The following is a 12050-nucleotide window of genomic DNA, read 5'->3' as shown; positions in this document are numbered from 1 at the left end:
TACAATAACAAAGGTTGGTTAGGAATCCTTCTCACATATGTGATATAGATGGTTCCATGCTGTAGAGGAAGACTAGGTCATCAAGAGAGGAGGAATTCGTTTCATGTTGGGATCGAAACCCGCCTTTCCTTTCCTCCCCCCGTGTTATTGTGTGTGAAGAATATCTCCAAGCAGATCCCCGCTCAAACTCAAAGGCCGAAAACGGGGAGAAGAAAAAGGTAACTCCTACAGCATTCATTAGAGTAGCACTTTGTAGAAGAAAGCAATCATCCAAACTCTTTTGCTTTCCAATGACAAAACCATACGAGCTTCCAACACCGAAAATTGTGTTTTGAGACGACAAGAAATCCAACAGTCCTTTGACTAGTAGTAGTATCCTATCCAACAACCTGCAACAGTATGCTTATTACCAATGTCTCTATAACTTTACAATTTTACCAATGTCTACAATACCCGATAAGAGATCAATATGTTTATTACCATATCAGGTCTGATGCCCGTATTGGGGTCTCACCAAGAACCGTAGTCCAACATTTCCCACCTGAAGGGGCGGAACACAAATAGAACTTCAGGTGAGCTTTTAAACAGCAGTGCCACACAAACGCAGACTGCAGCTATAGCTACCATTGAGAGCATGCCCGGTCTGTAGAGAGGAGAACCATTGCCACCTCCTGTAGCAACAAATTTTCTATCACAAAGCCTACAACGATGGAGCTCAGCTGAACCTATCTCAGACCTTGCAATTTCAAAGCTGGTCTTTCTTGCCTCCTCTTCTTCATTTTGCTTCGTCCTACCACTAGAGACTGCGTTTGGAATATCGACAACCGCCACATGCCCAACCAAAATTTTTTTGTGGATCTTCCTCTGGACCAGGTGGACGTAAGAGTAGTGTCCTCTCAGCCGAGCATAATCTTCAGGGGTGAAACCATTGTTGTCACGAGCATTTTTCCATGCTTCAACTGCCACCTTTACATCACGCATAATATTAAATAAAAACCAAGTTCAATCAGTGTACTATTTCTTTAATTGACGCTACCAAGTAGTGCTCATTGAGATAGGTGAGTGCTCGAGCCCGACAGGATCCTATTGCTAAGTAAGACAAATAGGTAGCATGCTAAAACTCAGCTGACTAGTCAATGCCTTCAGATTGAAAGACTTGTGTCTTGAAACCAGAAAAATTAAAAATAAAAAACCAACAATCTTAATATTACTTCAAACAAATGATGGACATCCATACAAAAAACAATGTATTTCCCAGTAGAGGAGGAGCAAGATTACCTGTCCAGGATCATTAGTCAATGCACTCAGTACATCCTCAGACCCATCTGTACCAGCTGCGACATGAAGAGGAGTTAACCCTGCTGGACCCACTGCATCAGGTCTAAACAACGGGCTTCCTTCACTACCAACCAGAGAAGCGTATTCCAAACTCAGTTCATTTGCTATTCTCTCTGGGACATATCTTAATAGTAGCTCCACCAAAGGCCTGGAATTTCTTCTCACTGCTCTGTGAAGGAGACCCATCTCAAACATTGCAGACCTTAACAAAGGCTGCTCTCTTGCACCTATATTACCATCAAGAAGAAGATCTAGGAGTTTCTTCACGACAGCACACCAGCCATGGTCTGCTGAGAACTGTATAATCCACTTGAATCGTGTGAAAGCAAAAGGATGAGAATTTTGATCTGAGTGCCCTAGTTTAGACTTCAACTGACTTCTATGGAGAAGCCAACCAAATTCATGTATAAAATCCATGGCCAATTTTCTACTTTCGGTTTTCACACCAAGACAATCTGTCTCAGGTAATTCCATTTCACTTTCAAGCATACAGATCTCAGAGCAAACATCCTTTTCAGCAACTATAAAAGGAAAAAAGCTGCTACTAAGGCCAAGATCTTCAAGCTGGATGGTTAAAATATATCAAGAGTAAGGAAAACAAGGAGAATTGCACCCAAATCATAAATTGGGAAAAAAGAATTTAAATTTTCTCACTATATTAAATAACCAACAGAAGAGACTTATATGAACATAATGTAACATAAATTGGGAAAAAAGAATTTAAGTTTTCTCACTGGATTAAATAAATAACAGGAGACCTATATGAACATAATGTAACAAACAACAAAGGCACCCTCATGCAGCACACAAATTTATCAAGATAAAGTCTAAAGACGTTTGAGCAGCCTGGTTTATGACTACCTTGCATAGCAGGGTCCCATAAAACCAAGCTCCCAAAATTTATTAAAAAAAAAAAAAAAAAAGCAACAAGGTTTGAGGTGAAAGAATACAGAAACAGAGGCTAGGATAACTATCATCACTCGAACAGTTCTTCAGGGCTACATCATTTGACTTATGAATTACCCAACTTGAGACTGCTCACCTGCTATTTCTAGACAAAGCATGTATATCCCGCAATACTGGGACAAGGAAAGTTACACAAGCAGCAAAAACATACCTCAAGGAATCCTCTTCCAGTCACTACAGGGATAGAACACGCAAAATTTAAGCATTGAAGCTCATCATGCTCCTTAAAGCTGTCAATATGTTCAAGTGACGGCCCATTATCTTCAAAAAGCACATAACTTCCTCTTAGAGCACCTAGTATCCTGCCAAAGAGGAAAAGCAGCAGCGCAGACGCTGTGCATGAAAATCCTAGTCCAACACCAAATCTATATCTAGTAGCAACATAGTGTAGTATTAGACAATCCGAAACCATTGGAGTACAGTATTATGAACATGGAAATCATGGTTGATATGTGCTTTAAGGACATCAATGACTATGCCCAAATATTCTGCATACCTTGTGGAGGGCCTTGACAGATTAACGCCTGTAATTGTGAATTCAGCTCTCTCAGATGGTGGTACAGCAATGGGTTTGACACTCACAATTGCACCATAATAGCTGCTTTGTGAAGGTAAGGATGTTTCTACAACGATACGACCTGCAATACACAGCAGTATGCTATAATCCATCTAAAAAGGGGATTTTGAAATAAACCAATTCAAAGGAGAGGAAAAATGTCCTTTTCCTTGTATAATGCAAAGCAAACAAACAGCATAAATGATGGACTTGCCACTGCATATAAAAACAATTCGGTTCTGCACCCTTGCGTAAATCCATCCAGTTCTCCAGAAAGAGCCATCATCAGAGACATTAAGAAGCCTACTCAAACTGGAGCCCAAATTATGAGAAAGCTGTACAAAGCAAGTCCAACATTTGTATGGAGTGATATGCTGAGGTAGAGAAGAATTGTGTCTTGTGAAGAATGGAACATACCTCCTCCCATGCCAACACAGATGTACAAAGATATATTGTTAAGACAATACAACCAGGCCTAATGTAGCTCTCAATGTCAGTAGGACTGTGAGATAACCAATCAAGAATCTAAAGGTTCAAGAGAAGTAGTTAATACTCAGAAAAGAGTAAACGAATCATTTTCATAACCAGAAACAGAGAGAGAAAGTAAACGAGTAACTGAATAATCAATTCTAAAACTTACCTGTCCCCGTAATGAACCTGGAAAGTCACTTGGTTGTTTCCCAAAGAGCTTGAAAACAATACGATCTGTCCGACTCTGCAATATACAAAAGAGGGACAGAAAAACCATTCAAATTAGAAGGGAGTGAAAAAGATTTGAACTTGGTAACAAGTTTAATATGGTTATTCTGCTTCCCAACAAAGATTTTAACAACCAGACATTACATATATTCAAGTGACACTGAAACACTAGATTTCAAAAGTAGACAGTTTTAACATCCAGCAATTATTTTACCCCTCTCCATCTTTTGGAACCACCCTTGGCTGACAGTTGTATGATTTGAATAATATGCTTAAGGATAACAGTCATAAAAGCAGTAGAATTCCCCAAGGTAGTAAAACAATGCCCTTCTCTTCCCATTATTGCGAAAGATATGCATCACTCTTGTCTATAGGACATAACCTTATTTTTTGTTTATGATGTCAGGAATTTTATATTACTTACATTTTGAAGCAAATAAAGGTAACCCAAATAAAGAATAGTTCAGTTTTATCTCATTCTTTGCAAGAAAATCATCATCTAATAAACTTCTTCAAGTTCTCCCCTGCTCTTTTGTTGATTTTAATTCTTTGTCATCTGTTGACAATAGACCTTTGCTCAAAATGAAATGAAATTGGGTTCCTAAAACAAACAACTCACAAATAGTCAAATACACTCTCATAACACTGGGCATCTTCTGGCATGACTAGACAAAGATGAAAACTATCTTCATAGTTGTAGGTCGTCTCATTTCAAAGACTAAAAAAAACTGATGTAGTAGCACTATTCAAACCCCTTCATTGATGAGCAACCATTACAATCTACGATAAAAATAAGCAAAATAATGTTGACTCCTGAAAAAAGACTCGATTTCCTCATATCTTAGGTACAATAAAAATGTAGGGTAGTGATAAGGGATATTTTCTCAAAATGGAAAGCCTAAAATACCCTACTTGCTGCCTCTACCTCCATTTACACGTTCAGGCATTCATTCAGAGAGTAGTCAACAATGATGGTAGAATTCAACCATATACATCCAAGAGAAACTTTAGCATTATGCAGGACAGTTCAACAGAGGAAGTTCTCAAAATAAATCTGAACAAACAGAACAATAAAATGAAGCAAACAATAAAAAAAACTATAAAGAGAAGCAAGTAATAGAACTTTAAATTGAAGCAAAAAACAATGTACCCGAGCATCTGCACAGGAACTAGAAGGCGACGGAGCTGAAGCTGAATCTGAATTGCCACTTGTTTGAGGAGGACTTGATTGATGAGAATTCTGTCGCATCCATGAATGGTATTCAAGATTACTAGTTGCTACATCAACAGGGACTGGTGACCTCTCTAAATCTTCTATGGCTGCCTCCAAATCAATATAAGCATCATTCAAATCAAAATTATTCAACTTATTCCTCTCCACATGATTTTCATTTACTTGTACATAAGCTACAGAACTTTGAGTGGGCTGCGAGGATGAGGTTGGCAAATCTTCAACCTGCACATCACGGTTGTGTAGTATGTTCTGTGACATCTCAGGGTGTTTGGAGATTGGCAGGCCTTGAGTACCATTAGCAAGCAGGGCAGATACCATTTCTGCTCCATTATTCGGGAAGTTTTGAGGTAGCTGCAGAAGACGAGATATGTCTTTGTCCCCATGTAAGGCACCATGGCCACCAAGGCTTCTTAGAAGATGAGACAGTAATTCCTGATCATCTGTTTGGTTTGTTTTACCGGCTACATTTAATGGAATCGAAAGCCATTAGAAATTGAGGGCTTAAGCAAGAAATAGTTCCAAAGCCACAGGCATAGTGTCCTAAAAGGGTCACATATAAAAGTATGGCGAACAGTGTATGTAACTCACAGTGGATGTGTGAGAGTATCTTGACTATGCACATCAACAAATAACCACTAGCTTGGCTATCATTCGAGGAAGTTTCATTTGCCATGGGATCAGGTTGCGTTTTCCTCCTCCTTTTGTTATGACCAGCTAATCGTCTACGACAACTCCGCTTCCCTTCATCAAACTCCTGAAGTGCATGAAACCTGCAAGTTGAAAGTATTTGGCATCTAGCAGAACAATTGGGCCTTATAGTATAACTGTAAAGAGCCAGCAAGCAAAACTCTGAAGAAAGGGCTTCAACAGAAACTAGAATAAATTAGTAGTATAAATTTCTTTGGAGCCCTCCACCTAGATGAAATATTAGAGAGGAAAGCTGAACTCCGGAAGTAGAATTAGGTGGAGTGCGACGAAAAAATAAATGAATATAAACAGATTACGAGTCCAAGGCAGCATTTTCGAAGTTCAAAATGACTTCAAACCAAGAGGCCACGCCAAAGTCCTTAGGAAGGGAGGGAGGGAGGGACTAACCTACTGCACTGCTGGCAGAAACGCTGCATAACATTGGCAACAAGAGCCCTACTGGCTTTGGAGTGCATCTCGCAAACTTTATGGCGCCTGTGGTAATCCTTGGCCTTGGTCAGATCGGCCTTGCAATCCTCAACTTGGCAAACCGCACGGCTTGCAGCAGTAGCAGCAGCCTTGGTCTTCTTCCCGGAAGCATATCTCTCGCACTCGGGGGTATAGCAGTCTCGTCCACCACGACTGTTAAGCTTGAGAGCAAGACTAGCAGGAGCGGCCTCGTCCTCCAAATTGTCATCACGAACCACGAGAACCCTCCTCCGCTTGTCCAATTCCCTTCTTGACCCGGCCCCCACCCCTCCGCCAAGGTTCTTGAATTCATCTGAGCATGAGGATGAGGTGCTGGAGGAAGATCGAGCAGCAACATCACGATGATGATGATGATTATTAACTCCTCCAGTTTCAAGAGGGAAAAAGTGCCTGCTTTGCTGATGATGATAATTAATCAAGGGACTAGTAGTAGAAGAGTTGATGAGAGGGGTAGCGAGGAATAGATCCTCATCCCATTTCCAGTCATTAAGATCCCACTCCAAATTACTCCTCTTGTTGGCCGCCGCCTTCGAATCCCCAGAACCCACAGCACGAGTAAGAAGCTCAGCTTGGCCTCCAAGTCCAAGTCTCGTTCTTGCCTCCATTAGTAATGGTAATAATTTGCAATCAACACCAGAGACGGACACAGTTCAAGTCTCCTGCACAAACAACAGGAGCAGCAGTGGTAGTAGTAGTACTTCACAAGCAAGCAGCCGAGAGAGAAGAGCGGATGATAATAATTGTGTTGTTGAAGAAGAAGGAGGAAGTAGTACCTGTAATCAAAAGCTAATCGGCCTCTGTTCTACCCCAGAAGTCCAGAAACAGTACGCCCACGCACCCATGATTCCAATTAATAGCAACCCACATGCCCAAAGATTTACTCTTTTTTTGTTTTCTTTCAACCCCAGAGCGAAGAAGAAAAAATCCACTTAAAAAAAAAGGGGGGTCATAAATTACTGGCCTGAATCAGAGTAGCCGGGCAGGGTGATTCCTTCATTTCTAAATAAAAAAAAAATAAAGACCCAATCGTAGTAGGTCATAACCCAAGTCCTTTTATTGAATAGAAGAGAAGAAGAAGAAGATCAAAAGTAAGGCGGAGTTTGGGGGACCGGCCTCAATAAAGATAAAAAACAGTAGGAAGCTAGAGCTTTAGCGTAAGTTGGGCGATGGCTGTGTGAGAGTTGGAGGAGGAGAGGACCACCGCGGGGGAGTGGCTGTCCAGATGAATGATGATGGTGATGATAGAGACTTTCGGTGGTGAACTTACACGTCGCTGCTTAAAATGATTATCGTCCCTTCGTTCGTAATAATAATAATAATAATAATAATAATATAGTATGAACGAACGGAGTATCATCAACGTGGATTGCGGGAAATGGAGACGAAGGTACATGTCATCTAGTCTACGTAAATAAAATACTTTACTACTACTAATTTTTATGCGTCTGGATTACGTGTTACATTCAGCTCCATAAAATACAAACAAACGTAGGAATAAACCATAAGTAAAGATGATAAGTAAAGATGTAAGGTATTCATGTTAGAATTACTTCTATTATATTATATTCAATTCAAAAAATTTTCATATTTCTTGTATTTCAAACACATTTTAAAAATTATCCATGCTTTTTAATTAACCGTATAAAATACGCAACAAACTCTTGATGTGTTATGTTTCATGAGTTATATTTCAATTTTTGAAATTTACGCATCCACAACAACTTATTTTTCTAGTTATACACTGAATAACAACAACATGCTTATAACATAATAAATTGTTTCCGATTCACTATAAAATGTTTAGAGTTTGGATCAATATGGTCAGAGTCAATTTATGAAAAAGTTGATTAGGAATCTTTTTGATCATAAGTACAATTCAACAAATATAAACTAAAGAATAAGTTCTCTTAATCGTGATTAAGTACTTATCCCACTAGTGATACATAAAAATAGACTAATTGTCAAAATAGTTAAAAGCATTTCATATCAACACCATGTCTCTTTTTAGCTAAAGAGCACCATCTTTGTTAAATTAGTTTATTTGAATATAAAAATATAACCTACAAACAAAAAAATTTTGAGTAGAAATAGCAAAATTTTAATTTTAATTCAACTTCTAAACTATTCCTATGCAAATTTTTGCATGACCTGTATACATAAGCTTCAAATATTGGTAATTGGGGATTGCAATTTGATAAATAGTTAATGTATTTGCCAATATGAAGTGCTTTGGAGATTTTTTTTTAATTCTTTTAAATTTTACTGTATTTCATTCCAACTAAATTGTAATTTTCCAATAATAAAAGTTTTAAGTATCCTTTTTCAATCTGCATGTATATTGATGTTTTATTGAATAATCTTATGTAAAAAATATATTTTATTTGATAGTTAAATAATACATAACCTATTGAAATACAAAATAAACTCATGATGGAATAAAAGTTAATCCTATTCATAGAGATTCCTTAAAATTTCTATTCCAAAAATAAAAAGTTTGACACAATTGAGATTTAAACAAGATATTAAATGCAGTTACTAATTCATGATTTGACATATACAAAATGACAACTTCATCCGCAATTCTTGGAAAATTTTTATGAAAGCCTTTCATTTGACTACTTTGGATCAAAGTTTGATTTTTACAGAATATATGCCAATTTGAAGAGATACATAATTGAGTATTCAATTATTTATGTAGATGAGAAATACTGTGATACTTCAAAACAATATAAATAAATAAATATATATATATATATATTAGACCAAATTTAACACAATGAGTATAAGCATATAAATATTGGTTCCAAGTATGCAAAAGATAATACATGTGAGAAAATGTTGACATGAATACACAAAAAAGAAGAAGGAATAGAATAATTAATTAGATTTTCCAAGTTTTTATTTATTATGATTTATAGTACAGACCTATAATTTAACATATGCTTGCTTTAATTTGCATGTTGTATCTTCTTAAGATTCTCAGTATCACCATGTCGAATTTAGGAGACTATTCCTATCCTAATTCCAAAAACTGGTCACAAACCATGCAAAGTCAAATCTACAACGATATGTTATTAATAAATCTAATAAATTTAAGTGTAGATTAATAAGAATTTGATTTTGACTATTAAACACCAGTGAATTTTTGTCAATTTTTGGTAAGTGAGTTTTTTGTCAAGTTTTTTAACAACTTAAGGGTCTGTTTGGCAAATGAATTTTTGCTCAAGTTTGTTTTCTACCAGTTTTTTTAGCTATTTTAGCTATAGTAACCCAAAAGAACTTCTCAAAATTTTAAACTATACATTTCAAAATATCAAAAAATACAAAAAAAAAAAAAATTTCCCTTATTCCTTTCTTTTTCTTTCTCCCCCACTTCAACCCACAACCACCTTGCCACCACCAGTGAGTTTTTTGTCAAGTTTTTTAACAACTTAAGGGTCTGTTTGGCAAATGAATTTTTGCTCAAGTTTGTTTTCTACCAGTTTTTTTAGCTATTTTAGCTATAGTAACCCAAAAGAACTTCTCAAAATTTTAAACTATACATTTAAAAATATCCAAAAATACAAAAAAAAAAAAATTGCCCTTATTCCTTTCTTTTTCTTTCTCCCCCACTTCAACCCACAACCACCTCTGCCACCACCCACCACCGACCGACACCTTTGGTTGTGATATCGAGAAAAATAAAGAAATATAAAGATTTTTTAAATTACAGTTTTTTATTAAATTTTTTCATTTTCTTTAGTATTTTCTTTGTTAGTTATATCTTTTTTTCCTTCAGATAAATCTAAAACTCCTTTGAAAAAGAAAACGAAATAGTTTCCATTTTTTGTTAATTCAATAAAATAAATATAATATAAATAGTAGACTGGAAATGGAAGTCTATTTCTCGCATCCATCACACAAAAATATCGGATGAAAAACGTTTGGTACATGAAGCCACAATCGATAAATATACAGTTTTTTTTTTCTTTTCTCCCTCTCCTTCTCCCTCCCCGCACCATTCTCCCCCCGTCGCGTGATCAGATCATGTCGAGCAACCAGGGGAGAAGGAGAGGGGGAGGGTGGCGGGGGAGAAGGGAGGTGGTAGGGGAGAGGGGAGGAGAGGGAGAGGAATAAGAGAAAGAAAGAGAGACAAAAGCAAAAAAAAAAATTTGCTTCTGCTTCTCCTGCTGCAACTTCCAGCGATGGGGAGAGAGGGAAGGGGAAGAGAGGTGGCAGAGGAGAAGGAGAGTGAGAAGAGAAAAAAAGATAGAAGAAAGCAACAAATTTAAAAAAATTGTTTCTACTGTTGCAACTTCCAGTCGTGGGGAGGGAGAAGTGGCAGGGAAGGGACTAGGGAGATGAAAAAAGAGAAGAAAAAAAATAACAAAGAAAGAAAGAAAAAGAAAAAGGAAAGAGAAAGAGAAAAAGAAAAAGAAAAAGGAAGAAAAAAAAAGAAAAGAAAAAGGTTTCCATTTAAAGATTTTTCCTTCAATTTCTACAGTAAATTACAATAAAACTTTTTAGGCAAACAGTTAAAAATCTCATTTGTGAAATAAGGCCTAAATTATAGTGATTTCAAAAACTCCTCAAAGTTTTTAACGTATACACTTTAAAATATTTAAAAACACACAAAAAATTTTCCTTATTTCATTTCTTCTTCTTCCTCCCTATACCCAACCAACCACCACCTCCGCTGGTCGGCACTTCGTCAATGCATCCAGCAACCTTCTTTTCTTTCCTTCTTCCTCTCGCCTGTCTCTACCTCTCCTCCTTCACTCGCTCTCATCTTCTCTTCTCCGCTCTCCCTTTTTTCTTTCTTTCTCCCATTTCCTTCTTTCCTTTGCTGTTGACAGAAGTCAACAATGAGCAGGGAGTGAGGAGAAAGAGCAATGATTGGGCAGAGGAGAAAGAAAATAAGTGGAAAGAAAAAAGAAAGTTTTACCAATCTCAACAAGTTTTTCTACAATTTTTACAGTAAACCGTTACAAAAGTTTTATACAAACACTTAAAAAATTCACTTACCAAATAGGATTTAAATTTTGATTGAAACATTCAAAACTACATCACACAAATCAAACATCAGCATTGCAATTCTTCTAGTTGGTCCACAACCATTTTTTTTTCTGTTTTTATTTTCTTGAGACAGTCCATAGCCACTCTTAATCCTTATAATATGGAAAGGACCCATCTCTTACACCATATACAGGGATGGAAACGGGGCAGGGGGTAGGATAGGGGATCCTTCCCCCCTATCCTACCCCCAATTTCAGTCTCGTGTTTTAAAATCTCCCTTGACCTTCCCATCTCATGTTTTTTCAACCCCCTATCCCATCCAGCCTTGCCCCATACCTTAGTGGGTGTTCCTGTTATTGTGTAATTATATTTTTTATTTTGACATTATTTATATATATATATATATATATATAACATCAATAACAATATTATAAATCACTTTTTTAGATTTTGGCTAAATATTCAATGTGAAATCAATGTTAAAAATCACTTTGATTTTTTAATTCATTTATCTACTTTTAATTGCAAACCTAAACTTATAATCATCATATTTATTTAAACAACTTACAGTATGAAAAAAAATTGAAGTAAGCTAAAAATAGCCAATATATATGTGTGTGTGTGCATACATTATTGATATATTAGTAACGGGGGATAGGGCAAGGATATCCTACCTCGTCTCCAATCCCGTTTAAAATGGGAGGAGAAAAATCACCCCTGCCTCCATATCCATCAGCTACCTTATGACTTTCCAAAAGCACGTGTCCTGATTGTCATTCCTAATCATATATGTTCCCCCAATGAGAAAATGATGTCTTACTTGACATTCTTAATTCTCAATTCTTCGTGTTATTTGTTAGTTTGTATTCTATTCTTCATGCTATCCCATTAAATTCTAGTTTTACCGCTGTATTTATTATTTCGACTATAATATTTGATTAATAGAGTAGTATAATTGTTGACAAAGATGCATATTAAATGCGTGCATAAAAATATACTGATAAATCTACTACCTTTCTAAACAAATAAATCTACAATAAATAAATTTATAATTCAGGACAAACACAAAGATTATTGAGCTTATTT

The 12050-nt window shown here is 36.5% G+C and overlaps 1 protein-coding gene across 2 annotated transcripts; it reads right to left on the bottom strand.

Annotated features, from left to right (window-relative positions):
• Window positions 1–266: 266 nt before the first annotated feature.
• Window positions 267–7288, bottom strand: LOC113719154 (squamosa promoter-binding-like protein 1). Of its 2 annotated transcripts, XM_072066161.1 has the most exons (12): window positions 6743–7288; window positions 5889–6628; window positions 5382–5563; window positions 4710–5254; window positions 3501–3575; window positions 3278–3385; window positions 3075–3195; window positions 2801–2942; window positions 2456–2606; window positions 1279–1902; window positions 481–966; window positions 267–389 (listed from the first exon to the last, which is right to left on the bottom strand). In XM_072066161.1, the coding sequence occupies exons 2-11, from the start codon at window positions 6572–6574 to the stop codon at window positions 511–513; spliced, it is 3090 nt and encodes a 1029-aa protein (XP_071922262.1). In that variant the 5' UTR covers window positions 6575–6628; window positions 6743–7288; the 3' UTR covers window positions 267–389; window positions 481–510. The 2 variants fall into 2 exon arrangements, with proteins under 2 accessions (XP_071922262.1, XP_027100050.2); XM_027244249.2 differs by having other exon boundaries at window positions 267–966.
• Window positions 7289–12050: the final 4762 nt, after the last annotated feature.

This window comes from Coffea arabica, chromosome 1e, assembly GCF_036785885.1.
Source record: "Coffea arabica cultivar ET-39 chromosome 1e, Coffea Arabica ET-39 HiFi, whole genome shotgun sequence".
Taxonomy (NCBI): Eukaryota; Viridiplantae; Streptophyta; class Magnoliopsida; order Gentianales; family Rubiaceae; genus Coffea; species Coffea arabica.
Note: the sequence above shows the minus strand (reverse complement) of the source record. Positions and strands in the feature narration are given on the sequence as shown.

What these genes read in the sequence shown, in the direction of transcription:
- LOC113719154 (XM_027244249.2), bottom strand. Translation starts at nt 6,574, where the DNA reads ATGGAGGCAAGAACGAGACTTGGACTTGGAGGCCAAGCTGAGCTTCTT. An exon ending in CAGGTTCATTACGGGGACAG is followed by an intron (nt 3,386 to 3,500) that starts GTAAGTTTTAGA and finishes TTGAACCTTTAG; the next exon opens with ATTCTTGATTGGTTATCTCA. An exon ending in AATTGTTTTTATATGCAGTG is followed by an intron (nt 2,943 to 3,074) that starts GCAAGTCCATCA and finishes TGTGTATTGCAG; the next exon opens with GTCGTATCGTTGTAGAAACA.